Source organism: Acromyrmex echinatior, chromosome 1 (assembly GCF_024713525.1).
Source record: "Acromyrmex echinatior isolate Ae372 chromosome 1, ASM2471352v2, whole genome shotgun sequence".
NCBI classification, from domain to species: Eukaryota; Metazoa; Arthropoda; class Insecta; order Hymenoptera; family Formicidae; genus Acromyrmex; species Acromyrmex echinatior.
Window position 1 is genome coordinate 20,609,352 of NC_141852.1, and position 27,119 is coordinate 20,636,470.

Sequence of the window (27,119 nt, forward strand, 5' to 3'; positions counted from 1 at the left end):
GCAGTCGCGCAATACGTTCTTTCTCTTTTTCTCTCGTTCTCTCGTTCTCTCTCTCTCTCTCTCTCTCTCTCTCTCTCTCTTCTCTCTCTTCCTCTTCCTTCGTAATAATAAAGCTATCTTATAACAAAACGATATATTTGCTCACGATCTAAAACTCGCAGTGCGTGAACGAGACACTTTTTAGCGAATTTTAAATTACAATGGCAAAGGTAAAAAGATTTGGAACTGAAAAAGTTTTGATAAATCGTTGGTTCTATCCTCATTCACACGCGCCGTGCGATAAGCTTGAATTGGAAGGCATATGCGATCAAATATATTGAGATCACAATTGCACTTCTAGTGAGATATAATCTATGAATAAATAAAATTGAATGTAGTGATATTACTTGGTATGCGAAATTTTTCTTTTATAACTATTTCTTATATAATTGTGTCATAGCAATGAAAATTGCATGCTTAAAATTTCGTCTTACATTAAGCGGGCTTTCTCGATTTTACATTCTCATGTTTATTATGTGCATGACTTAACTTTCCTCTAGTTTTTTTTCTTTTTTTTCTTACAAAGCGAATTTACATTCCCTGCTATTATATAGAAGCTAATTGCAAAAGTCATATAAGCTGAATTAAATATTTCGTAATAATAATAAACAAGAATAAACATTATTAATAAAATATGGCGAAGCTAGAAAAAAATTAAGGATCAAAATTATTCAAAATTATTAGAATTTCAAAATTATTTAGAATTATTAGAATTTATAGAAACATAATTGGACGTTTAAGCATAAGTCCATTTATGTTTTGCGCAAGTTTATTATACATTGTTATTGTATCGATATAAAAATATACTGCCTTTCCTTCTGATAAGAAATCTTGCTTTGATGATTCTAGGAAGAATAATATGATAATAAGTTTACAAGATATTAAAGAGCCAACCGCAGAATTTGTTGCGTAAATTATTTTATATATCTAAATAATAATTACATGAATTTTGATATTCAAACCTATTCTTTTAAATTTGAAATCTTGACGTGTTTCGGCTGCTTGATTGAGCCATCTTCAGAAATTCCAAAAAAAATTTTTTTAATTACAGATGTGACTTCTTCTTAACATAGAACGTTTTTTTTTTTCGTAAGCTGTTTCCAGAATAATTAAAGCTGCTCACATAACGATTGGAAGACCGTGTGGAGAATCTGGTTAAGCTAACAATGAAAATTTAAGATAGTTTTCTCTTTCAAATAATTAGCAGAGTCAATTCTTATTCTTGTAATTATTATTATTTAGAACCCTTTATTATTGTATTAATAAAGAATAATATGCTTTGTGTTACTACTATAACAACCATATACAAAAGAGTGAGAGTACAAGCGTTGCTAATTTAACACCGTATTGAAACAAAGGTGAAAAATGTGACAATTCTGCGCGTGAAATGTAAAAAAATATGCTATACAAGACTTCTGCTACGAATATAAACGAAAGTGAATCATATCATTTCCTTACTTCAAAAGTGACACAATTCAAAGAATTAAAATAAGAATTAAGATCAAGGGTTTAATTAATAAAAATTAAATCAAGCAAATAAAAAGGACTATGAGCCTAGCTGGTTTTAAATTGCTAATAATTACAATTTAATGTACAAAATTAATTACATGACACAGTTTTTTACCTATCGGGTCCTTCTCAATGTGATAATATAATTTATTTCACGTCCGTTTTTAACAATTGTTTCTCGCTAAACGTGTTAATTAGTCTATGTAGTGTTTCAGCGTTATCCAATTTAAAAAAAAACCAATGTACTTCTATTCGCTACTGTATATTTCAGTCCTAAATTGAGACACGCTTTCAAAAATCTAATGCGAATCCTAATTGTTACAGTAAGACAAATTATATGTATTATGACATTAAGAATTTACCGATAACGGGTAGAAAACGTCCTGTGTCATGTAATTAATTTTATACATTAAATTGTAATTATTAGCAACTTAAAACCAGCTAGGCTCATAGCCCCTTTTTATTTACTTGATCAAAGAATTAAATTTTTCGGAAAAGGGAAAACTATTTTTTTAACTTAGCAGAAAATATTATATTATTATTAATCTTATTATCTTTAAATATTCTCTGTAAAAGACTCCTTTTTATTTACAAAAACAATTCAAAATCGAATTTATAAAAAATATTATGATCTCTTTGAAAATTAAAAAGATGACAGTAATATTTGACAAACTGTGAAGCTAACAATAAGTTAGTTTATTTTTTATGATTGACAGAAGAATTTTTATCTAATACATTCATGATAATAAGTCGAAAATCACATTTTTTTAAATTATATTATTTTTAAGAGAATGATACCTTTCAATATTTAATAGATATTTTTATGCAATCTTCTCCGGGTAATAAATATTATATGGATTTTTTGATGAATTAAAAATATTAATTTACGCAAAGTGGAACGAGTATTTTGTCTTATATATGAGGAACAGCGATATCTTATAACTCGTCCAGCGCACGCAATCAAGGAACACGTTGGCTCTAATGCACCGTCAAATAAAGTTCGTGATTTCGCTGAGTCGATTCGCTGCGGACGAAAATAATACAGCTGCGCAATAAAAGAAACTTTGAAGAAACACCGCCATTACGGTGGCCGCCGCGAAAGAAATACTTTAACAGTAAACGATCGATCGAAGTTATCGCACTTCTACGGCCGGTTTGCACTAACGACGCGGTCGTTATCTCAGAAAAGTTCTTTTTTTTAATTGAAAAAGAGCAACCCCTTTAGCGAGAGTACACAGAGGGGGTTGAACGATGCAGCTTAAGCGATCTCGGTAATGGATGGTGGAAAATAGTTTTCGTTATCGTTGCCATGACGGATGGTCTCCGTATCAGGTAAACGATGTTTCGCCTGTATAACCCGTCCCCGACATTGCCGATTCCTTAAGCTGTCCTCGGAAAGCGCCGTCATATCGCAACGCTAAATCTCTACCAAGACGAGAGTAAAGCGTAGCGGCGTTAGCGCGAGCCGACGCGACGGAGAGAAGGAGAGAGAACTTTCTTCCGTAGAAAATATAAAGGTAGAAGATCAAGGGCCGACTTCGCGATGAAGGAAGTAAATTACTGGCGCTCATGCATTTTTTATAAGCTGTCGCAAGACCCGTCATCGTCGTCGACAAATTCTCGAGCGGCCCGGTTTAATGAGGCCGATTAAAAGTCGGATATCAAACGCGCGCTCGATTGTCAAACGAATGCAAAATCGCTACACTAACGAAATACCAATTCTACTACGTGACTGATGTTGAAATACTCATCCTATCATTGGCGGAAATCTCATTTATTTCGCTATCTCGGGACGGCAATGTGTTGTCAAAGTGATTATATGCGGATAAAATCCGTAACACGCATGGCTGGTGAAATGACTTGTTCTCCACGATATGTCACGTTTCCGCGACGTAAAAAGCGCGAGACGACGCGTTTACGTGCTCTTACGTGGAAGATGATAATAACGTGATAAAGCGTTTAACGCGACGTGACTCGTTGGATTTCTTACGCACGTTTATGGTATACACTCGGTGGAACAAGCGAGAGGTGATCTCGTTTCGCGCGTCAGACGGCATTAAGTCCTACTCGTCTTTATTCACGGCGAGCTGTCGCTTTAAATATGAAATGATCACGAGTTGACGTTTGCACGATGCATTCCGTTACGACCGCATAAAATGAAGAAAGATCACGAGTAGGAATGATCTCGAAGAGCTATCGCTGCAAATCATTCATTATCCCGCACGAATGCCAAAACAAATATTTCCTTTCATATTGTGGACCAGATTAAGATTTTTACTTGAAGAGAATATGAAGATTGTCTCTAATCGATCGCACTTTCTAATTATTATTATACGAGCTTTTAAAAGTTTAATTCTAAAGAGATTAATATATTCTAGAAAATTATAATAATTTTATTCTTATTCAATATGAGACGTAGTTAAAAGCAAGCATTTCTGATATTTAAATCGGTTTAATATCAGAAGACTGTCTCGACATCGAAATATGTAATTACATGAATATGAAATAAATATGTCTGTGCCTTATCTTATGCGGTACCTATTTATAGATTCCAAATATATATACATGTTGAATTTTATTGATCCTAAAATAACAGAATTTAGTCCGATATTAGGTATCTGTGTTTAATACAATAAAGATTAATAATCGCGTTATCACATTAATAATTTGAGGATGTTATACTATTAAGAAAACAACAATCTCTCTTGTTTTGCGCTTGCAATTATATGCGAACCGCATAAGTCGATAACTGTAGTAACGAAAATTTCGCATTTATATGAGCGCTTCTATGAAACATGCAATTCGACTCCAAGTTAATTCGAATAAAGTCTGAATGGGGTACTCTTGAATCTAATAGTCACTTGCGAACAATAGAATCTCCGACTCGCGAATCGTCGCTCGACGCAGACTAATCTTGGAAGCTAATAGTCATTGTGCTTGCATTTCATAACGAATTATGCACTTACATAAATGCAAATTGTGCGCGCGCATACGTCGTCGAGTATGTAAATTCTTGCCCACGGATGTTCGCGGTCTAGCGACAACCGCGAATAGTGGTTGTCTTGTGTGTTCGTACTTTGAATTTACAGGAAACGCACTTTGAGACGTTTTATTTATATGAAGTCTAAAGTAAATGTGGAATTATTTTTTTTTCCAGATAAGCATAAAATTGACCGATCTTTTTGCTCCGAAATAACAATGGAACATCGACTCTCTATCACATAAAAGATAACAAAATTTTTTTATTTCATCTTTTATAATGAATGTTGTAATAAATATTATAATTCAATTAACAGAAATGGTACTATTTTCAGTCAAAGCGGATTTTGGTGCTTAACAATATTTATATGCAAATTTTTCCAAATCCATTTTCTAGTTTTTATAATTGCGTACCGATTTGGTTTATCAGACTTAAAATGCAATCGCAAACTGAAGCTAAAATATTAATCTCAAAATAGATTGATCGTTAATACTGATACCAATAAACATCTTGAAAATCTATAAAAAATTTGTTACAAAAAGTAGACTTTTAGATAGGGTTTGAATCTGAAATTTCCGATTCTCCGGAACGAGTACCAATTCGATCCACCGAGGCATGTGGAGATATTTGTCGCAATAACCACTAACTAGTAAGAGAACGTTATCATTATTAACCCTTTGTGGACTGATGCAAGCGACTTCATTTGAGGTCACTTTTTATTTCATAAATTACTCACTCAATTTTTATGAAACTTGGCCTATGAAGTAATTTAATAATATTTAAATTTGACGTTAAAAATAAAAAAATTCAAAATGATGTATTTAATATGGCAGACAGAATTTAGAAAAATAATCTGATTATCATAAAATTTGCTTTTAGGGAATATTTAATTGTGAATTAAATTTCTAATTTGGTTTTATTTGAATCATCATGATATATAAATAGTACACATATTTTCTAAACTGTCTTTTAAACTAGGATTAGAAATTCTGTGACACTAGATCTTTTTCTTTGTAGGGGTTCCATCCTTTTGAAATTCAATATTTTTAGATTACATATTCAAAACTCAAGAGATATTAAGAACTTTCTAAAACCGAATTTTATGGTAATCAAATTATTTTAAGTTCGAATTTTAGAATTCTGCGATCAGAATCGAATTCAGTGACCCCGAAAACTTTTAGAAAACATGGTCTTCCAAATTTACTTTATTAGAAATCTCGGGTTCTCAAAGGACTAAAATTGATAATTGATTTAATTTAATTTAAGATATTAATATTTCAGTTTGCGATTGCGTTTTAAGTCCAATAAATCGAATTTGGCGTGTAGTTTATATGTATTTGCAAAAATTTGCATATGAATATTATTAACCACCAAGATTCGATTTGACTGAAAATAGTATTATTCCTCTTTTGAATTATTCTCATCGCTCTAATTTCTATAGTTGTAATTATTTATATAATATGTATTTATAATATTTATTTTATAACCAGTATATATATATATATATATTAGGTGTTGGAATTAATTCGTAGCGTTTTACAAGTGATGGGAAGTACTTTCATTAATGTATTTTTTAATGCTCATGTGAAATAAATAACATTCTTTCATTAAAAACGCTACGAATTAATTCCAACACCTAATATATATACGTGTTTGATAATTTATATAACATTTTATATAAATTTTTCAGAGGATGAAGAAAGAAATTTCCTAATCTAATAAGATCTAATTAGGTTGTGGAAGTTGGTGAAACTTTATAATGAATTTTTTCAAGCTGGTGATAGCAAATAAGTTCAAATTATGAGAAATTTTTGAGTCATTTAATTTGAAAAAAGTTTTTCTTCTGCTCTACTATATTTTAGCATTGTTAGGAAAATAACGAATTTTGCGTATGGAATGATTCATCATCTTAATCTTAATCTTAATCTAAAATTTCCGCGCTCTATTATATATATTAACTGCTTAATGATAAACTTTTACATTGTAATCATTAGGACAAATGTGTTTTTAAGTATTTTAAGAAGGTGGGAAATGCTTTGTTACATTTTCATGTTCTGTATATTGCTGCTATTTTGTCGCGTGTTTTACAGGATACTTTATCTCACATAAAAGGCTCTTTCGCTACGTAAAGTTTTCTTTTTTTTTCCTCTTTATGCGACAATAGGCGGTTTGAAAGCGGAGATACTACGATGTAATGGTACGACAATGGTAACGGGGTAGACAACATGCCCGTGGTGCTCTCGCTCGAAAAATCTTATCACTTGTACACGTTCTCGAGTGCTCAAAGACTTTGAAGAGACGACGAAGTGTAACTGTCGTTTAGCCTTCCGTATTGTATGCCACGCACCTTCCTTGCATCCTAATGAGGATTTTAGACGCGGAATTTGTATTCCTCTTTCTCCCTATCTCTTCCTGTCGACTCGACGCGCGAGACCGTTGCGACTGCTACTTTTATTGCAGCATAAAGCGTATGTTTCCTTGAGAAAATGAGAACGTTTAAAAGGATTTTATGCCGGGAATAACGACGCAAATTCAGCAGATGTGGATTTACGCGAATAGAGCGCGCGATTATGCTGGCAACGCTCTTTTAGTGGCAACATGAATTTTTATTCTCTAAAAGTCGTTCCACCATTCTCCTACTGGCGAACATATAGACATAAGAAATTATAGATAACATACGTACATGTAATGTAATATCCCGTTTTTTTTTTATAACATATTAATAAAAAATTAAAAATGTTAAATTTATGAAACGTAAAAATAAAGATAACTATAATTGTGGATTTTTTGCTACGTATATATACAATAAGCGTTTTATCTAAAAAGTATTAAGTTTAATAACATATTATACTTATAACATATTATATATCTTCTCTATATTATATATCTAATCGCGTACTTGCCAATTGCCAGCAGTATTTTGCCTTGCATTCCTTGCAATAAATAACGAACAGGCGATATTTCGAATCGGCGAGCGTTAAGCTTGAAACAATCGCATAGCATTGCCATATTTATCCAAGGCAACGAATGACCACGGCCCCATTTGCAGATCGTAAAGATAATAGAGACGCATAGTCGTAGCCATTCTGTGTCATCAATAATCCAGCACCGTAACGTGGCCTGCAATTTGCAGGACATTAGCACCACGGTCAGATTTCGGTGTTCTGTGCTACGAATGATGACTGATTTCGTTAATGTAGTGAATACATATGCATACCGCACGGTTTCTCTGTGTCCTCTGTTACGAGGTAGCCGAAAGATAAGACCGCGAGTAATATGATTTCTACGTGACTTCCAACAGCGACAAGTACCTGTTCGATAAAAGTTACACGAGTTTTTGTGCTACATGTTTGTTTTATTAGTCTAGAATTAGACTCGAAAAAAATGTCTGTAGAAACGAGATATAAAAGTTATTTTATAACTCGGAAATTATCATAATTAACGTATTTTTACGTATTTTGAATTATTACGTTTTTCAATTGTTACGTATTTTATTTATTTTTTAGTTATTTTTTCAACACACAAGTTATTAAAAATCGAAAAGGTTATTTTGCGTATATAAAAATATAAAAAACATTAATAAAATTTTGAAAAAATTTGAAAGATATTTTTTTAATTCAATATTTTTATTTATTTTTTAATTTTTTAAATGTATATGTTGCGAACACGTATTGTTTTGGACATAACAGTTCTTAGTTATGGTTAAAAATATCTTATGTATCCGGTTATGTATCATAAAGAACTTGCTAATTAAATCGTAATAACTATTTTGATTCTATGTATGGTCGTAAGCCTATTAAGCGTATTACCTGTTACATTACTAGACTCAATAATTAGTCCTAAAAGCCTACTCAAAATTCTGCTACTGTGAAATATCACGAATGTTATAACCAGATTCACACTCAATTAACAAGCTCGCGCTTACGTTGCGCGCGACTCCGCGGTGAGGCGACATTATGGATTTTATCGCGGCAGCCGCTAATTGCTACTGAAATTTATCTGGCGCCTCCATATTCTACGGGATATTACTACAGCGCTGCAGTAGTACTCGAGATCATAACTTACTGTCCTAAATCAACACGCTGTTCTCCGTGGCGCTAAAACGCGAGAGTGGTGTCTCGTTTGATTTTGCTGGGTAACTCGCTGAGTAATTCGCTAAATCAAGTACGTCTAAGCTTTTTTTCTTCTCTGTACAAAGTTCTAGACGATTGTCGTCCAAAGATGCAATGAGATTAAATTGTGATTATAACAATGACAGCTTAAACCTCCACCAGTAATATGAGGTCTTTAAAAGCAGCATCGATATTTTGTGAATTTTAAACAAAAATTTAAATCTGTAAAAATTAAATAAAATACAAGCCAATCTCCATGGTGATAAAAATTTGTTACAGTTTTAATACAGAGAAGGTCGAATGATATCTTGGACATCTTACGTTTTTTCGAGGTTTCATTTTCTCGGTAAAAATTAAATATAATATATAAATATATATATAATATATAAAGCATTATTCTTATACCAAAACACTTTTTTAATTGTATTTTTTAAAAATGAAAATAGATAAGGTTTTTACATTTTTAAATGTCATTACATTTTACAATTTTTGTAAATTAGAAAATGGTATTGGACAGAAACATGATTTTTAAAATTATATTTATTAATTACAAATTTCAAATTAATTTTTTATTTATATTAAATAAAAGAGAGGAATCCTTCAAGATTGGCAATTTTCATGAGTCAAATCTTCACAAACATTACATTGAATAATCTCGTTTTCGTCAAATTTTCTCCCCAAATAATGCAATCAATCTTTTCATCATCTTATTTATTTTTTTCCTTAAACACTAATGTTTTTTTTTATAGCATTTATTAACTTTTTTATTTTTTATTAACCTTATTTTTATTCTTATTTAAGTTACATCACTTCATTGTTCAATATCACTTGAATAATTGTAATGAAGAAAAACGAGCAGTTTTGAAAAAAAGAAATGATTTAAAACCTATAACTTAAAGATGCTGATAAATTAGGAACGATATTTGACTTAAATTTAATGATGTGATTGGTTGGTAAAGTTAATCCCAAGCCAGCGTAAACAGCATCTGCACAATAAAATGCAAAATAATTTATAAACAACATTGCATCTATTCTCAATAGAAAAATCCCAGCTTTCACGTGTAAGTGGATTTACCAGTGGCTTAATAAATGTTGCCACACGCATCTAATATTTTAAATAATCCTTGTCCATTCCAACAGCTGTCCAATATGACCTGACTTTTCTCTACAAAAATTTTTTCAGATTTTTATATAATCCGGAACAATAAAAAAAAATTTGTTCTATTTCTGGAAGTCCTCTATGCTGACAAAAAAGTTAAAATTCCATGTTACCGGCGGATTAATAGTTATAACATTAAAAAAATTCTTCTTTATAGTATATCATAAACGATAAAAAAATTAAAAATTAACAGTTTTTAGACAAATATAATACTACGATTTATACAAATATATAATGCACTGTTAATTGATTATTTTTATTATTTGTTAGCTAATACGAATTATAATATGAAGATTAATATGACGTAAGATATAAAAAAGAAGATTTTTGTAGAACGCCGATTTAGATTATAGAGATAGAAGCTAAAAGAGATGTGAAAGATATGCGCTAGTGCGACATGTACAGGAAATTGTGTATTGTACGTAAAGGAAATGGTGCTGTGAGACATGGAAGAGAACTTGAGACATGAAAGAGAGAAGGAGAATGAGAAAAGAAAAAAGGGAATAGAAATACTAACATAGATAGAAAACGATAAAAGGTAAAAGAGAAAAAAGTTAAAGAAAAAAGGAAAAGAAATGAAGGAGCAAAGCGACACGAAGTAAATGAGAAAATAAAAACTATGAAAATTTCGGACTACGATGGAAGAAGACGAGGAAAGGGGTAAAGGGGTAAGTTAGATTAGCTGAAACTATCTAATATAAGAAAACGAAGAACGGAGATTCGGTAAAAGAGTAAGTCACTCACTCGTGCGCGCAGATTAAGCATCTTAATCGCCTACGAACAAAACTGCAAATTGTGCACTCGGATGAAATGAAAATGGTACGAGTACCGAGTATACGTATAACCCTTGCTTGTAAGAGAAGCACGGCGCGTTTGAAACAAAAAGTTCAATGGGGTTGAAGCACAAGCGAGGAAAGGACGCGGAGCTCGTAAAGGCGGAAGCGAAGGGTGAATGGTCATAGAGAAAGGGTCGACTAAAAAGTCAAGACACAAGAGACATGCCCGGTGAATTGGAGACGCTTTGCGTGAGTGAAAATAGTGTGAGTTACAGCGTGCTTAGCAGGAGTACAGATAACTTTTTTTTAATCAGCGACGCTGATTTAAACTGCCGCTTTAATCTCAGTTCTACCAGTTTTAACGGCGGCGGCATTCTCTGTGATTAAAAATGGGTTTGTGTTTTGAAACTATGCTATTGCATTAACAATACAATTTTCTGCCGCGAGAACTTTCTCCGTATACGCGAGCTTTTATTGTTACGATCATATTTTATTATTGTATTATAATTTAAAGTTCATATTTATCAAACTTTTAGGAATGTTAAATATCGCTTAGTAAAATATGAAGGGTAATTTTACAATTCCCTTCTTCCTATTTAATTTTTCTTCTGGGCTTATCTTCGAGCTCCCATAAATTTATACGCTGAAAAGGTTAATATTAAGTAAACCGACGGCGCGGCGCGGTGCGAATATACTTTGCTGACAAGTAGGTTAATTTACTTTTGCGCAATAATTTTTGTACATACGTATCGCCTTCATTAGAGCAAGCCACAATCTCGTCTTTTCCGGCATTTTGCTTGAATATATGTGTGGATGATTATCTCCACGAACAAAATTCATATTTACAGGAATCTTACTTTTCGTAAAAAAAGGACGTAATACTTGCTGTACGGAAAATTTATTTCTATTTCAGTTTTGATGTCAGAACAGCAAATTCTATTCATCCTTCTGGGACATGTTAAAATGAATAATTTCGCATAAAACACAAGCTACTAACGTCTTACTTTTCTTTTTTATCTTTAACATAGCGAATAAAATAAAATTTAATCGAAAGATTATTATAAATGTCAACATTAAAATAATAAGGATAGACAACAGAAATAGATCCTTTTTGGAAAACTTTTTTCTAAAACATGAATGCGCAATTATAATTTTTAGATTCTTGCATGTTATGATGCCGATATTTCTTTTTGCTGTGCAACAAATAAATTAGTGCTAAATAACGTTGAGCAAAGAAGAGCTTTGCAATGTTTCTAATCGCCGAAACTCCAACCTCGCGAAACGCTCGACGCGGAAAACGGCAGCTCGTCAACTTCTAATGTTCTACACAAAGCTCTCGCGAGAGTACTCACTGTGAAATCGCGTATCGTCGTACATACCGCACCTTTTTGTTCCTCACCGAGATTAAAGTCCTTTGCGCTTTGTCCACTCTTGTTCCACAAGAGTGTCTGACATCCTCCGTTCTCTGCCTCGTTTTACACGACGTTCCTCCAGGCGGAAGATAGACGCCAACGAATAAGCCGACGAATAATTTTCTTCAACACATATCGGTCCGAATAAAATTAGAGAATGAAATGTGGGGGATAAAAGCAGCAGAGCGGGGGACTTGCGCCACTCTAACGAGACTCTAATCTTCTTCCTTCGTTGAAGCTTAGAGCAGCTCGCTCAAACTTTCGCCTCGTACACCGGGTAATTAAAATGTTAATCGAGGAATTAGCTAGTTAAGGAGAAGGTTTGCTCCGACAGGATATACTTCGGTTTCGCCCGCACGTCGTTTGTTCTGGTTAACGAAACTCGAAAGTCTTTGATCGGATTTAATGTGAACAAAGTGACCAAAGAAATAGTGACAATTCTATTTCATTAAGGACAACTATATAATACATTCATATATCTTCAATATAATAATTATTTCTAAAGCCACTTTAACACTAGAATCGTGCCATTTCACGATTACAGCTTCACTATAATTATATTGATTTTTTCTTTTTTGTATTAAATATATAGTACAGAATATTGAAGATATATGAATATAATACAAATATAATTCTAATGATACGAATAAACCTTATATTTTATGATATCAAAATAAATCTTTGTTAAGTGAAAATAAGGACAAGAGAACTAAATTTAGGATAGCAAATTACCAAATTGGCATCTTCGACGGTTCTATTGGGATATCGTTAACGGTTTTAGTGTTAAAATATCATGAGAGAGATACGTATATAATATAGTTATTAATAGATTAAACGTTAGATATAGCTTTCATTAAAATTAATATTAATTTTCGAAATACTTGCAATTCATGGGAATTATTTTCTATAGTATATGTTACAATTTAATTGAAAATTTAAAGTTGATGACATTATAAAGTAAAAAAATAATATGCACAGAGTCGAATAAAATGCCGATTTTGCCTATGTATGTTCTGTGTGTGTTGTGAACGTAATTTCTCGGTCATCTACCAGAGCGGTTTGGGATTCCTATTTTGGAAATTAGTTGGAAAATTAGTTTTGGCCACCAGTTTACTACGAACTTTTGAAATTGGTAGGTTGGAGGACTGGCACGACCGGGGAATATAGTTTTCTGTCATCAACGAGTCACCCCGTACATTGTCAAGTTCTAATGTTATTACAGTTCATTCCGAGTGGCATTTCAGCGTTGGTCAGCGACGAAATGTCGACGGGAAATTGTTAGCTTCCGTTACATCTAAAAGACCATTTTTTCACTTTTTGTTGCAGGTTGGACGACGAGAAGCTGGATCTCATTAACGTAAGTAATTTCGATAAAATGCAGCATTACCTTTTACAACTTTAATTAAACGTCTCGCTTGTAGAACAATGTAGAACAGAAATTATATTTATCTAGAATCTGAGACTCTGACAATGAGAATCAAGTCGGAAATTTACGAAATATGCCGTTGCACAAAATATAATATTCAAATAATGATACAAAAATTAATAATAAACAGAAATAAGAGCAATATTAATAATGATTTAATTATCCAATTTAATATCTATATAATAAAAGAATATTTTTAGATAAAAGAGTAATAATTTCGAAAAAACAAGAAAAATTTTTAATAATTATAATTTATATTACCAGTAAAGAAAGAGAGAGAGAATGACTAATCATTTCGAGGAAATATAAATCAATCAAATTTGAATCATCCGTACAATGCAAATTTGGAATTATCATGTTGTAACTTAGCTCTCTTTGCACAGGATCGATTAAAAGCCTCGTGATATTAGCTCTCTGTAATCGCGTAAGCCTCCGTACGATTTCGTTGATGTTGATCGACATCGATATATGGGACGCAACGGATGGAAATGGACCATGGTAGAACTACGCATTCCACGCCATATCAAACGTTGCCAGCGTCATGGCGGCCTAATGCACCGCGTCGCGAGCATAACTGTATGCGCCAAATAACCGGAAATTACCGGGCGCATTTCAATCAGAATCGCTCGGCAACGTCCGTCGCATGGACCATCGTTTGTTCCACATAAATAGATGCCTAGCTTGTATGATAATCTCTCAAATCGAGCCGGGAAATCTCGGGGAATTGCTGGCTTCTCTCTGGAGAACCGCTTTTCCGGTAAAGCTACAGCGAATAAAGCTATATTCAACAGAAAGGAACGCTCGTTTATTATTCGTGATTATCTGTTTACACTTCACAATATATCGACAAAATATGAAAATTAATAACTGAAATATGTTCTATTTATAAACTTGACATCAACTCTTTTGATAAAACAATTTACGAAAGTTCAATTTAATAATGTTTTAAACATTAAACGATTAATTAATAAAGTTTTTCAGCTTCCAAGGATCAAGTTTTCCAAGAATATAAATGGATAATATTTTATATATAATTTCAATAAATTTCATTTTAACTTTTGCACTTGAATAATTAAGCTGTCTAAGGTTTAATAAAATTTTTAAAAGCAAATAATATTGATCCTTCTGATTAAATTTTTGGTTATTGAAAAAAATCAAGCACAAACCCAATATGTTTCAATTTCTCAAAAAGTATATTTTTATTAATGCTTACATTTTATTATATCCATTGCACCAAAAATATAATGTTGAACATTTATTTGCATATGTATGTACGTACTTGAGTGGAAAAATTGTAATGAATTTCATGATTATATGACAAGCGCGATAATAACGATATTTCAAAACTTATATTTTTCAACAATACAAAGTGAAGTGTAAATTGCAATGGAATAGAAACAGAAATTTACAATCCAGTATAGACCGATATTATATATTGTAGTCATCACTGAATATTGAAAATGATTTTCCTCCGTTTATCCTACATCATATTACGTACATCCGCTATGAAATTGCGCACTTAAGCAGGATAGAACGCAATATCGTGTAGTAAGCGCCACAGATTTATCTCGATCGTACATTGCTGTATTTACCAACATGTTCCAATTGCAGTAGTTACTTCACGCATAGTACAACAAAACAATCGTCTTTGACTTGGATGAAGCCATGTGCATTTACCCGTGCAATTGCATTTCGCCAGTGATAGGAGCGCAGCTCATTAATGTCCCCTGCGGTCGAATGTTTCAGTGAACATTCTAAATAGCTTTTTGATAAATATATACGTAGATGGTGTTTTATAACATGCTATAAATTAAATGTGTCTTGAATAAACATTATATTGCACTAGCATTTTGCTTTATTTTATTAAACACTGTACAAACATAAAAAAGAATTTTTTAATACATTCTATGTATTTTTTTTGTGCCTTATCTGTACACAATCATAAAATTAATAAAAATTAATATTTCTATTTTTATATTAGGTGTTGGAATTAATTCGTAGCGTTTTTAATGAAAGAATGTTATTTATTTCACATGAGCATTAAAAAATACATTAATGAAAGTACTTCCCATCACTTGTAAAACGCTACGAATTAATTCCAACACCTAATATAATTATGAAAATATAATTATGAAAATAATAAAACTAATTCCTATATAATTCTTAATTGCACAACAAAAAACATTTTGTATTTGTATTGGAAAGTCCACTCAAGTCCTTGTTAAAATTTTGTGTTGAATTTTTTAATATTCGAGTATTAATTTAATATGATGTAATTATGTTATTTAAATAGTTTGTGTTTCAAATTGATATTCAATATTTCCTAGTGTCAATGATATAATTTATGAATAAATGAACAAATAACATAAGATGGAGTAAAAAATGCTTGTATATTTTTTTAAAAAATTAACACAATATCATGGCTTATTTCGAGCTGTAATTAAATTAACTTTAAATTAATATAATTAACAGACGTTTCGGCTTTCGACAAAACTTTCTTCAGTGTCGCAACACAGTAATACAATCTTACATTAATGAATAAAGAATAACGGATACAAAATTTAAAAACCCTCAATGGTGAAGTGTCAAAATATAAAAAAATAAAAGAATATAAAAAAAATATAAAAATATTCAAACGTCAATAAGTATCTCACCAGATGACAAAAAGCTAGGAACATTTGGATACTTCAGTCAACAGTAGATCAATTATGTTCATCGGTAAAATAGATTTGCCAAATTCCTCGGTTGAGATCGAGAATCCAGTTTGTCATAGACTTGTATCAAACGATCGAGAATTCTTTAATTATGAGTATTTTATGATATTGATAATTTATATAAAATACTGTAATCTAAATTCTCCATCAAAGATCCAGTTAAGTACAATAAAGATATCGACTATTGCTCGTTTGAAAATTAACTGACTTCTGTTAATTATATTAATTATATCAATTTAAAGTTATTAGGTGTTGGAATTAATTCGTAGCGTTTTTAATGAAAGAATGTTATTTATTTCACATGAGCATTAAAAAATACATTAATGAAAGTACTTCCCATCACTTGTAAAACGCTACGAATTAATTCCAACACCTAATAATTTAATTATAGCTCGAAATAAGTCATGACATTATTAATTTAAAAAAAAAATAACATAAGAATAATGTATTTTAAAACGCGAATTTTTAAATGAATAAAATAGTTGTTAGTTTAATATATCATAAATGTTAATTTTACTGAACAAATATGCTTCCACACGATTTGTTTACACACTGTGTAATATTACCTTTTCTGTATTTATTTTTTTAAATAATGCTTGTGTTTATCTTTTAATATATTCGTCTTAAATTAACACATAAATTTGTTTGACATTTAAAATGTATGAAATTTAATACAAATTTTCAAAGGTATATAGAAATTAATTTATTTTATATAGTATTATATATATATATATATAGTTGTTAATTGTGTATATAAGTTAGTTTATTTTCACACGTATTGACTTAATTGTACATATATCAACTTTTAGCTTTTTCAAAACTTTCCAAAAAATTTGTATTGTGTTTTCTATTATCTCATCTTAGTGATATATGTAGTCGGCTGTAAGAGGATAAATTGAAAGGATATACTTGTATATATTTTACAATCTTCATGGCTGCCAAGGTGTATCGAGAATCTTTATTTCTCTCTTTCACTGTGTCAGTATCGAGCATGTGCACCGGCAATCTCAAGAGAGTGCCTTTACTCCACAATCTTCCGCTTGCGTTTTATTGCAGGGCTACTCTCCTCTCGCTTGTCGAACTGCTCTCTTGATTTTTCTTAGCCGCTTGTTTTCATCGCTCTCTCTTCTCAGACACTATCTCCCAAAGGTGCTTCTCGTTCCAAGAGTAGAAATCTTACTATTTGGTGTGCCTGTGTACTAATTATGGACATACATTCCCTAATATATCACATTAATCGAAGTAAATCTTTGAACAATTCAATAGCGCGTAAATTAAAATAATTACATAATGACATTGCCAGCAGATTAGTAGCAGTAACTCAATCGCGAAGCACTATAATCATCGTGTGATTAATTTTTTTTATATAGAAATATTTAAAAAATATAGAATAAATAATAGAAATTCATAACAAAAAAATTTATAATTATGAGTTTATCGAAGTTTTATTAAAATAACTAATGTACTCTATATTTTTATTATTAAAAATGCATGAAATGCATTTTTCCGTTGGAATGTCATGTAACGCAAGTCCTTCCATTTGCATATCATTTTACTGTGTGTGCGATGGTAATCTCAGGGGAATGTCCACTCCACAATCTTCCGCATATGCCATATTGCCGCTGAACGACAATCTTGATTGTTCTCGTGGAAAAGAGGACCGTTCTTTTTCCACTCGCTCTTTCTCGAATGATATCCCTCACGGGCGATTCTATCGTGATTCTCATCGTTATTTGTAATGCATACAAGAGAATGAATATTGGTAATAAAATTTTATTCTGTTAAATTCCACTAGAAGAATAATTATTATTGTACTATCTCTCTTATAATTTTATAAAATATATGAAAATAAAAAGAGCGTCTAATTTATTTTATTATTTTTTTATTTTATTAAGATGTTTCTAGTATATTACATAATCTAGTATAGTACATAACTGATTTCCCCCTTTTTATAAATCAGAGAATAATTATACATATATTATACAAAAATATCTTGTGTAAAGAATTGTTTATTTCATAAAAATATAAAATTAATTAGATAAATTATTTTTCGTATATATATTGTAGAAATATATAATTGATATATCTGTGAATCATTTTAATATTTTATTGTAATATAAAACATTAAGACGATATGTATTTTTACATAATAACGTAAAATGTATGAATTTTATTGTATTATACACACGAAATACACACGAAAATAAAAATATTGATATTTTTATGTCTAATTTGTAATTAACGTGCAGAAAAACTTTCATAGAAATTTCTATATTAGAATTAATGAAAACTACATCTTTAAGACTATAATATTTGATTTTTTTACAATTTGAGCACGAATCACGTTAGCTATTGTTTATGTAATTCAAAAATAACGTCATGTGCACATATAATCGTAACTTTCTAATTAATTTTTTTTTTGTGTTATCCAATCTCGCAGCATTTGCACGTCGCTATTATTGTCGGTGACAATTTTGCGAAGTACCCTTCGTGAATGGAAACTTGTTAATGAGTTTACTTCTCGTAGATGTGATTCTCCCGAGGCAATTTAAATTAAAGCGTTATTGTGTTTCGTTATTTATTCGGAAATGAAAGGGGAGACGACCCATTTATAATATTATCTGATATTAGAGAGGCATACATTCTGAGGAGGTGCTTGGCGAAGGAACTCTCAATGGAGGATTTTACAATAGTAAGATCCAGTATAACGATCATCTCTCGTGCAAAGAGTTCGATCATGAAAACTTTTGCCGAAGAAAGTGCACAAAGAAGGCATGCTCTATGCCTTCCTCGTGGCACCTTTTCTCTTGAAAAGTACAAAAAAGTTCTGCTAGGCGAAAATCTTTACCCTCCGACTCGTGAGACAATGGCACGGTTTTTTTCTTTCGTGTCGAGATCGATGAACATTATGAAGAAAGGTGACGCGATCGTCCTGTAGCCCGTTCTATTATGTATGTTTTATCACGCGCTAAGTTTTTCTGGAGAGCTATTGTATATTATACGGTGACACATTTATCTTGAAATTTTTCGTGCAAACACAATAAATAAGCTCAACCTTCTTAGAGCAAAAATTTCTGTTTTGCCACGCACATATGCTAGTTCATCTTCCAGTAAATTTACACATAATTATTGCTCGTATGAGAGAAATAATCAAAATCTTGATTTTGATATACATGTATGGAAAGAATCGTTTTGCTAAAGTATTTAAAAATTTAGCTACATACAAATCTAAAAATAATTTTGATGAATCTTCAAAATAATTATAGGATTTTCGAACATGATGAGCAATGCTATAAATAATTTTAACATTTGAACAACCAACGTTTTACTAATTATTTTCAAAGTTGGTAAGTAACACGTTACTTACTTATAACTCTATTACTTTTTGTTACTTTTTTCAGTAATGATCATTACTTTTTTCTGTCTATAACGGTAATAGTAATACTGTTATATTTTTATAGTAACGAATTCAGTCGTTAATTTAATCGTTTATTTCCTTGTTATCTGTATACCTTGTTATCTGTATAACTATTTAGTAGATCATATTATTTTTGTTGATTGGCTAAAAATATTTTGTAATATAAATTTAAATATAAGAAAACGTTTTGTACTTTATATTTTAGGCTGCATTCTTGCAAATTTTCTTGCAAATTTTTAATATTGACAATGAATATTGAAACATATTCTTAATAATATTAATGTTTAAAAACAATATCTAATAAAAATTTTTAATAAAATCTACGTTTGTAAATTATAATCTAATTTTATAAGGATAAACATATATTAAAAAATACTAGTATACAAAATTACCGAAGATTTATTAAATATAAATTTAATATAAAGAAGAATTTGCTATAAGACTAGCTTAGAATTTTAAGTTTTAATATTGATCACAGTTAATATTGATTATTAAATAACATAATTTTTAAAAAATATATCTTACTTTAATATTACAGAAAAGTAACGAAAAAGATAACGAATTGTTACTTTCTAAGTAACAGTTGCTTTTATGAAGTAATGCATTACCGTGTAACACCAAATCCTGATTCTACTTTGATGGTCTAACAAAATTACTTTCAGATTGATATCTAGTTTTAAAAATTTTTAGATACTTCAATAAAATTCTAACTGTACATATAATCTATCTGTATCTATGAATTGAGGCTGCACAAGAAATATCGTTGGCTGTAACTCGATTTATGATGGAAATAAGTTTCTCTCGCGGCTAAACTTTAAGATTTGCTAATGAAAAAAGGACGATTTAACGCAGCAACTCTATGAACTAACTATGCTGTTTAAATTAATTCCTCTACCACGTTAAACGCTCACCTACTCTTCTGGTTGTTGCATTTCCGCGCCTATCGCCTCGTGATCGTTGTCGGACGAGTCATGTATACACTGAAGCAGCAAAACAGTGTGTCGGGAACAGTTGTTGCGACAGATACCACCACTTTGTGCACTCTCATGTTTGGCTCTGACATTAATACGGCGAATTATATTATATATGAACGAGTTTTGCGAGTGTGAGTGCAGAAACGGATTTAAACGATCCGTATTAGCGCAACAGTTATATTTCATCAGCGAATGAATATTCATAATCCCCGTATCTCACGTTTAGCATTATTGTTACACCTCTGCAATACGTTATCTTGATATTAATGATTAATTATCGGTATTATGTAGTTACGTTACATCATAACGTAGCTTCGTACGAGAGTAGAAACTATATTTCTATATTGTGTCCCACCGTTCTTTTAAACTTATTATACTCATTTATTATACTCATATTTCGGAAAAATTTAGTAAATAACTATTATATTTAAGATAGTAATTTGATTATCTCATATTAGCGAAATAAATAAATATATAACGTTAATGTTTACACGTGAAAGTTGCTTCTCAAATTCAATGATATTGTTATGCTTTTACATATCTATAAATGATGAATGCAACGTTCCGGCTTGAAAAAGTAATATCGATAAACGAAACGATTTGTACTTGAACGACATATATAGCAGTTATATATATTCCAGTTCCTTGTGCTATTGACGATCGTGCACGAAGTCGTCAAATGCGTGGTAAAGCGTATTTTTATATTGCCACATGTACACCCTTTACCTTTTAGCGCGCGGGCGTCCCTCGATTCGAGTCTGAAATGGATTTGCGGAGTTAAAGCACACATGCACGAGTTTGCCTTTAAATTCGTCATCGAGGGTTGCTGCGTGTCTACCGTCCGTGTTCGTTTCTAAAGGAATTGCGTTTTTCGCAGACCGTGTTTTCATCTATTTCTCCGTTTATTGTATTATCCATATGCCTTTAACGGTAAAAGCGCAGGTTGAAATTAATTCATTGCCGTTATTTTGTACAATAAGATTGAGAAAAAAATTACATGTTACAGTACTTATTAGAAATTTAATATTGTAATAAATAATCATCCTTTTAGTTTGACTTGAAAGAAAATGCTTGATCTTATATATCCACGGAAAAGACGGTTTTACGGAAGATATTAAAATTTAACTAGATATAAAACTGAGAAAATGATTTGGTTTGGACCAAAATAAAATAATTATGATAGGATGCTGAAACTATATAGTTGCTAGAATGTTAAAACTTTTTACAGCGTGCTCATCATGCTTGAGATTCTAACGTAATTATTATTTTAATAGTTTAACAAATATTATTTTCAGATTTATATTTAGCCAAACTTTTAAATACTTCAGCAAAATTGTTCTTTCCGTGTATATTCATATCAAATCAGTGGCGTCTTATGAGACATTGTTACGGGAAATAGCAATTTTTCACGAAATATGAATGATATATTTTCACATGGTTGGAATTTATAACTGACAATTGTGAGTTTTGGATTACGGCCAACGGAAACGGAAACGTGTAAACAAGTTGAAGCATTTGCAAGCAGGTGTATCGATTCGTCATACACTATCGAGACATATGTCATACAATATTCTCTTTCGCTTATATGTACTTTAAATACAAATTGCACATATAATTCAGTCAGTATTTCAACAAACTAATTTGTACATTATATAAGTTCTTTTCATATTTATCATTATTACATTACGAGCGACGGCTTGCTACGAAATTAATTAAAATTTTTTTGCGATCTGTCGTAAACAGCACACTATCCGTGACATTTAATGGACACCAGGTGCAGTGAAGAATGGCAAACTAATTATATTGATGCAGAAAATCTAATCTTTCAACTCTCTCATCTTTATTCAACTTTTTTTACAGGCGTTGCTAGCGATAATTGAATTCAAACTGCGAGTTTTGACGACGAGTTCGCGACTTTTTGCCGTATAATTATTACAGCGGTATCTCGGTGACGGTAGATAGATTAAGCCACAGCAAGGTAAAATTAAATAATAATTTGCAACCGTGAATATGTTATGCACGTGCTTGTCGTGCAGGCCGTATACAATATACTCGCAACCACATATCTCCCATAGCTGTATCACGAAAGTACAATCCCTTTTTACGTTTATTTCTGTTCTGTTGATTTTATTTACGAATTCGCGTTGCGAATAAAATAACACGAGCGGAATGCACGCTCACGCCCATACGCTTACAAGCGCCGGTCGGATCAATGGAAATAATTAGCAGGATAAAAACGGTAACTTGACAGTTCAGTCGTTGTGTAAACTGCCCGGGTTTACGAAAACTCGTCAACAAATATATTTCGAAATAAATTTTGCAAATTGCACGACGCGTTAACGCGATTGCGACTGTGTGTTTGCTAACGGCGCGAGTGTATGTATAAAATAGATAATGTCGTCGAATAAATAGACAGGAAATGAAAAAACAGAACATATCGTATATGCTTCTTAATTCATTTTATATATCCATTTATTTTGTAGTACGTATTCTCGTATTTAAATGAAAACATTTAAATTTTTCATCTATAAAATAATGATGGAATTTTTTGTTACATTTTAAATTTTAGATATATTTATTATAGTTGAGTAATATGAGTTTTATCGCTATAGTCGTTATAACTCGCACGTGCGCAAGTACAATGTACGTGATCTTATTAATATATTTATTAAATCTGTAATTTAATATTTATCAATATTCTCTTTGTAGAGGCTATCAGTTCCGTTTACCTCTTTATTCTTGCACCGCAAAGCAGGCTCTTCTCGCAAAATACAATTTCCGATATCGTGGAAGGAAAGCCGTTTTCGCAAAGGCAAGCAAAGTCGTGCTCCTCTCAAAAGCTCTTTACCGTCTTGATAGCTGATACTATTAAGAGGATCATACTCGCGCACACGTATACGTATATATGAGATATCGAGTAACATATTCTATTCTAAAATGCTATTTTCAATTGCTACAATATTATTTTATAATTTTATAATATAACGATAAATATTGCACGATAGAGAATCGTAAGGAATATTTATCTATTATTACAAGAGATATTTATTCATTTTATTGTGTAATGATTTTAATCTACAGGCTCATTATGATAGACTAATACATGGTACAAAGTCCACGTATACGAGGTTTATTAATCCATGTACGTGGGAGAACTTGGATAGACAAATGATGCTGTTAAAACTTAGGACAGCTATCGGTGGTTGAGGGAAACCAGATCTTAATACCTCGCATGTATTTAATGATGTGCGGTTGCAGACTGTCACGATGCGACGTCCGGAACTCTAGTAAGGGAGAGTTGTAATAATATACCGACTCTCTCCTTGCAATATCTCCACTAAATTCAACTACTTGCCATATGTACGTGCACGTGAATATTATCTCCAGACTAAATATTTCCCACGATATTGTATTATATTTGTGATATTATTGTGTGGCAGCTTCATTACGTATAAGAACAAATACTAGCAATAATAAACAATTTATGTTTGTCCTAAGTTTTAGATTTTAATACATCAAAAATCTTCCGTTTAATTAACATTTTCTACTTCACGTTGCATTCTTCGGTGCTGAATCCGCATTCACATTGCCGGTGACGACGAGTCGACGAGGTAATCCGTCTTCCAACACACTGGTGTTATTTTCTTTCGCACCGGTCGCTACTTAGTCACCAGAAAGGCAATGAGCGTTCGCTCCATGAATAAAACGCTAGTTATCGAGATCGTAAATCGCGAGGAGCATGCCGTGGCCGTTTGCGCCCATAGCAAGTGGAAACAGCGTGCGCGCGCGCGAGGTCAGCTGTGGGATTCGTGCATCGCCTGGCGCTTGATTTATTCAGAAAATTTTCACCGCGATACCATTCCCTCCTCCCCACTGACGACTTTGCGCGGTAAGTCGAATAATTGCCGCCCCCGGGAGAGTAAATGAATCTAATTGCATCTAAAATTTAAATGGGCGTTTGGCATTTGCATTTAATACCGACGTCTAACTAGCTACGAAGCTCGATAAAGCAAGACCAACCGCGAGATCTGCCGCCCATCCTCAACGTGGCCACAAGATTCGACATCCTAAACAAATCCTCTTGTAAGGGCCCGCGTCGTGTTAAGCCACGTGATTATGACGCTGACATATCACCGAGTTGGACGACATGTGGATATTATCGAAACACGTTGTGAAGCTAATCGTTTATCATCTGTTTGCGGAAAATTAAATGATCGATTAAATGATTTTGCGATCTTGAATATTTTTACTTTTAAACAAAGACATCTATTTAATAGATAATAGATTCATGTGTATATGGTGATAGTGCTCGATATGAATATAAAAAATTTTCGCTTCAAGACTTTTAAAGAACATTTATCGTAGTAGAGAAATCTTGTCCGAGTATAGAAGTTTAATGCAGTCAATTTTGAGCTTTCACACAGTTCTAAACAGCGTTTTGATGTAAGTCGATGTTTAGTAAGTGGCAGCGCGGTTATACTGGAAACTTGTCGCTTGATTGCTCGCAGATATGCTTTCGAACATGACGCGAAAGGAATTACTTCATCAACGACGTAACATCAAACTTCAGCCTGTCCTTATATAGTCCAAGAGTCTATCACGGGAGCTGTCACTAAGTGTCCCAATACTAACGACTACTTCGATTGCCTCGTAGCAACGAGATGTCAAAGCACCGAAACAGAGTTGTTGTTGGCAACTTAGCAATGAAAATAGGAGAAAATAATATAGCAAGCTAGCAACAATGTTAGAATATAATTCACTAGTTAACGCTATGAATAGTATCTAGAATAGGGTAAATCTGATATAATATATACCGCATCTGTTGAAAACTTATTTTCAAATATAATTTACTATATTTAAGATAAATAAACCAGAGTTTGACCAAAACTTTTGCCGAAACTGAACCGAGATACTCAACGCTATGAATAGTATCTAGAATAGGGTAACTCTGGTATAATATATACCTTGAAAACTTAATTTCAAATATAATTTATTATATTTAAGATAAATAAATCAGAGTTTTACCAAAACTTTTGTCGAAACTGAACCGAAATACTCGGCTACATGTCAATTTCAACCGAAACCAAAATTAAAAAATTATAGGAATATAAAAGCTATATGTGTAGACATGCTCATTATATCATATACTTTTTCTTAATAATAAACATCATAATTTATTGAAACAATAATTAAATTTCGGCCAAAATCGAAAACCGAAATTTCAACTGTGTGTCAATTTTTTTGCGAAAGAATAAGTACTTCTTTTTCATAAACATCATAATTTAATTATTGAAACAATAATTATACATATTAAAATTCATATTTATGAAGAAGAGCTATATGGTTTCAGTCAAAACTGACACGTAATGTTCGTTTTCAGTTTTGGTAAAAGTTTCGGTCGGATTCTAAAATAAACTGTACCAATAAATACGTTACACTGTCTATTGTTATAAAAAAAATTAGAATACATACAAACTATGTATTTATTTTTTTTTCTATTAAAAGAAAACTTTAAACCTTCCCTCCCCCCTTACATTTTTGGCGTATATTCCATAGGGGTGAGATGTAGGGCTACTTATAAGAAATATAAGTAGCCCTACAAGATATATTCATGAAAAATTTATTAAATAATTAGAAATAAGACACATGAGTGAAAAATACCATATTTCGAAGGCGGTTCTTCATACCTAATAATATTTCTTGTGAATTTCCAGTTCGAATTAACTGTGCGCAAATTATTTGTCGGTTTAAAAAAAAAATTGATTCAAAAGATAATGGTTTCATTAATATTAACAATAAAAAACTGACACCATAACACAATACTAATATGTACAATACTAACACTGAAAGAAAAGATTAGTTGCTGCAATAAATTAGATGATATGGTGAAATATGGCATAGCATTTTTAATTGGTTGCAACAGTCAATTTTTGGTTGCTACAGTAAAAGTGCATTACTTCCACATACTTCTTCTACTTTTTTTTTTACTTTGGCGTAAATCCTTGTTCAGCATAAGAATACCGCAGGCAAAATTCTGGAACAGTAACCATAAGACGTAAACTTAAGCTGATGAGCTATATTCAGAATATTGCTTTAAATCTACGTAATCTAATGGAAATAGAAATAGCAGTAAACTTATATCCATAAAACAAATTTTAACTGGTTGAAATTTGTCTTATGAATAAATTTACTGTTATTTTTATTTATTTTTTTTATTTATATTTATATAAGCTCATCGGCTTAAGTTTACGCCATTACTGTTACAGAATTTTGTCTGTGATAGTTCTAAATATCGTCGTTACCCTATCCTAGTCGACACCAAACACCAACTAAAGTAACGTAATAGCAACATTATAATTTCGCACTCAATAATTTTATATAACATCATATATATTATATTACAATTATATTTAATAATCCTGCATTTATAATTAATAGATAATGATTTAGTTGGCATCAACTGGGATATATTATTTTATTATAATATCCCCAATATACTCTTATTTTTATTCTAAGAAAATTATTGTATTTATTTATCTTTTTATTTAAAATTAAATAGTTAAATAATTTATGAATATTTCAATCTTGACTGAATTTATG

General features: G+C 31.5%; 1 protein-coding gene across 1 annotated transcript in view; it reads left to right on the plus strand.

The window, feature by feature from the left end:
* The window catches only part of Invadolysin (leishmanolysin-like peptidase, invadolysin), a 284,059-nt gene that overhangs the window by 208,995 nt on the left and 47,945 nt on the right, over positions 1-27,119 (plus strand). Inside the window, exon 3 of the mRNA XM_087408648.1 lies at positions 13,314-13,344. Coding sequence (XP_087264774.1) covers positions 13,314-13,344 — 31 coding nt within the window. The remainder of the gene's footprint in view (positions 1-13,313; positions 13,345-27,119) is intronic.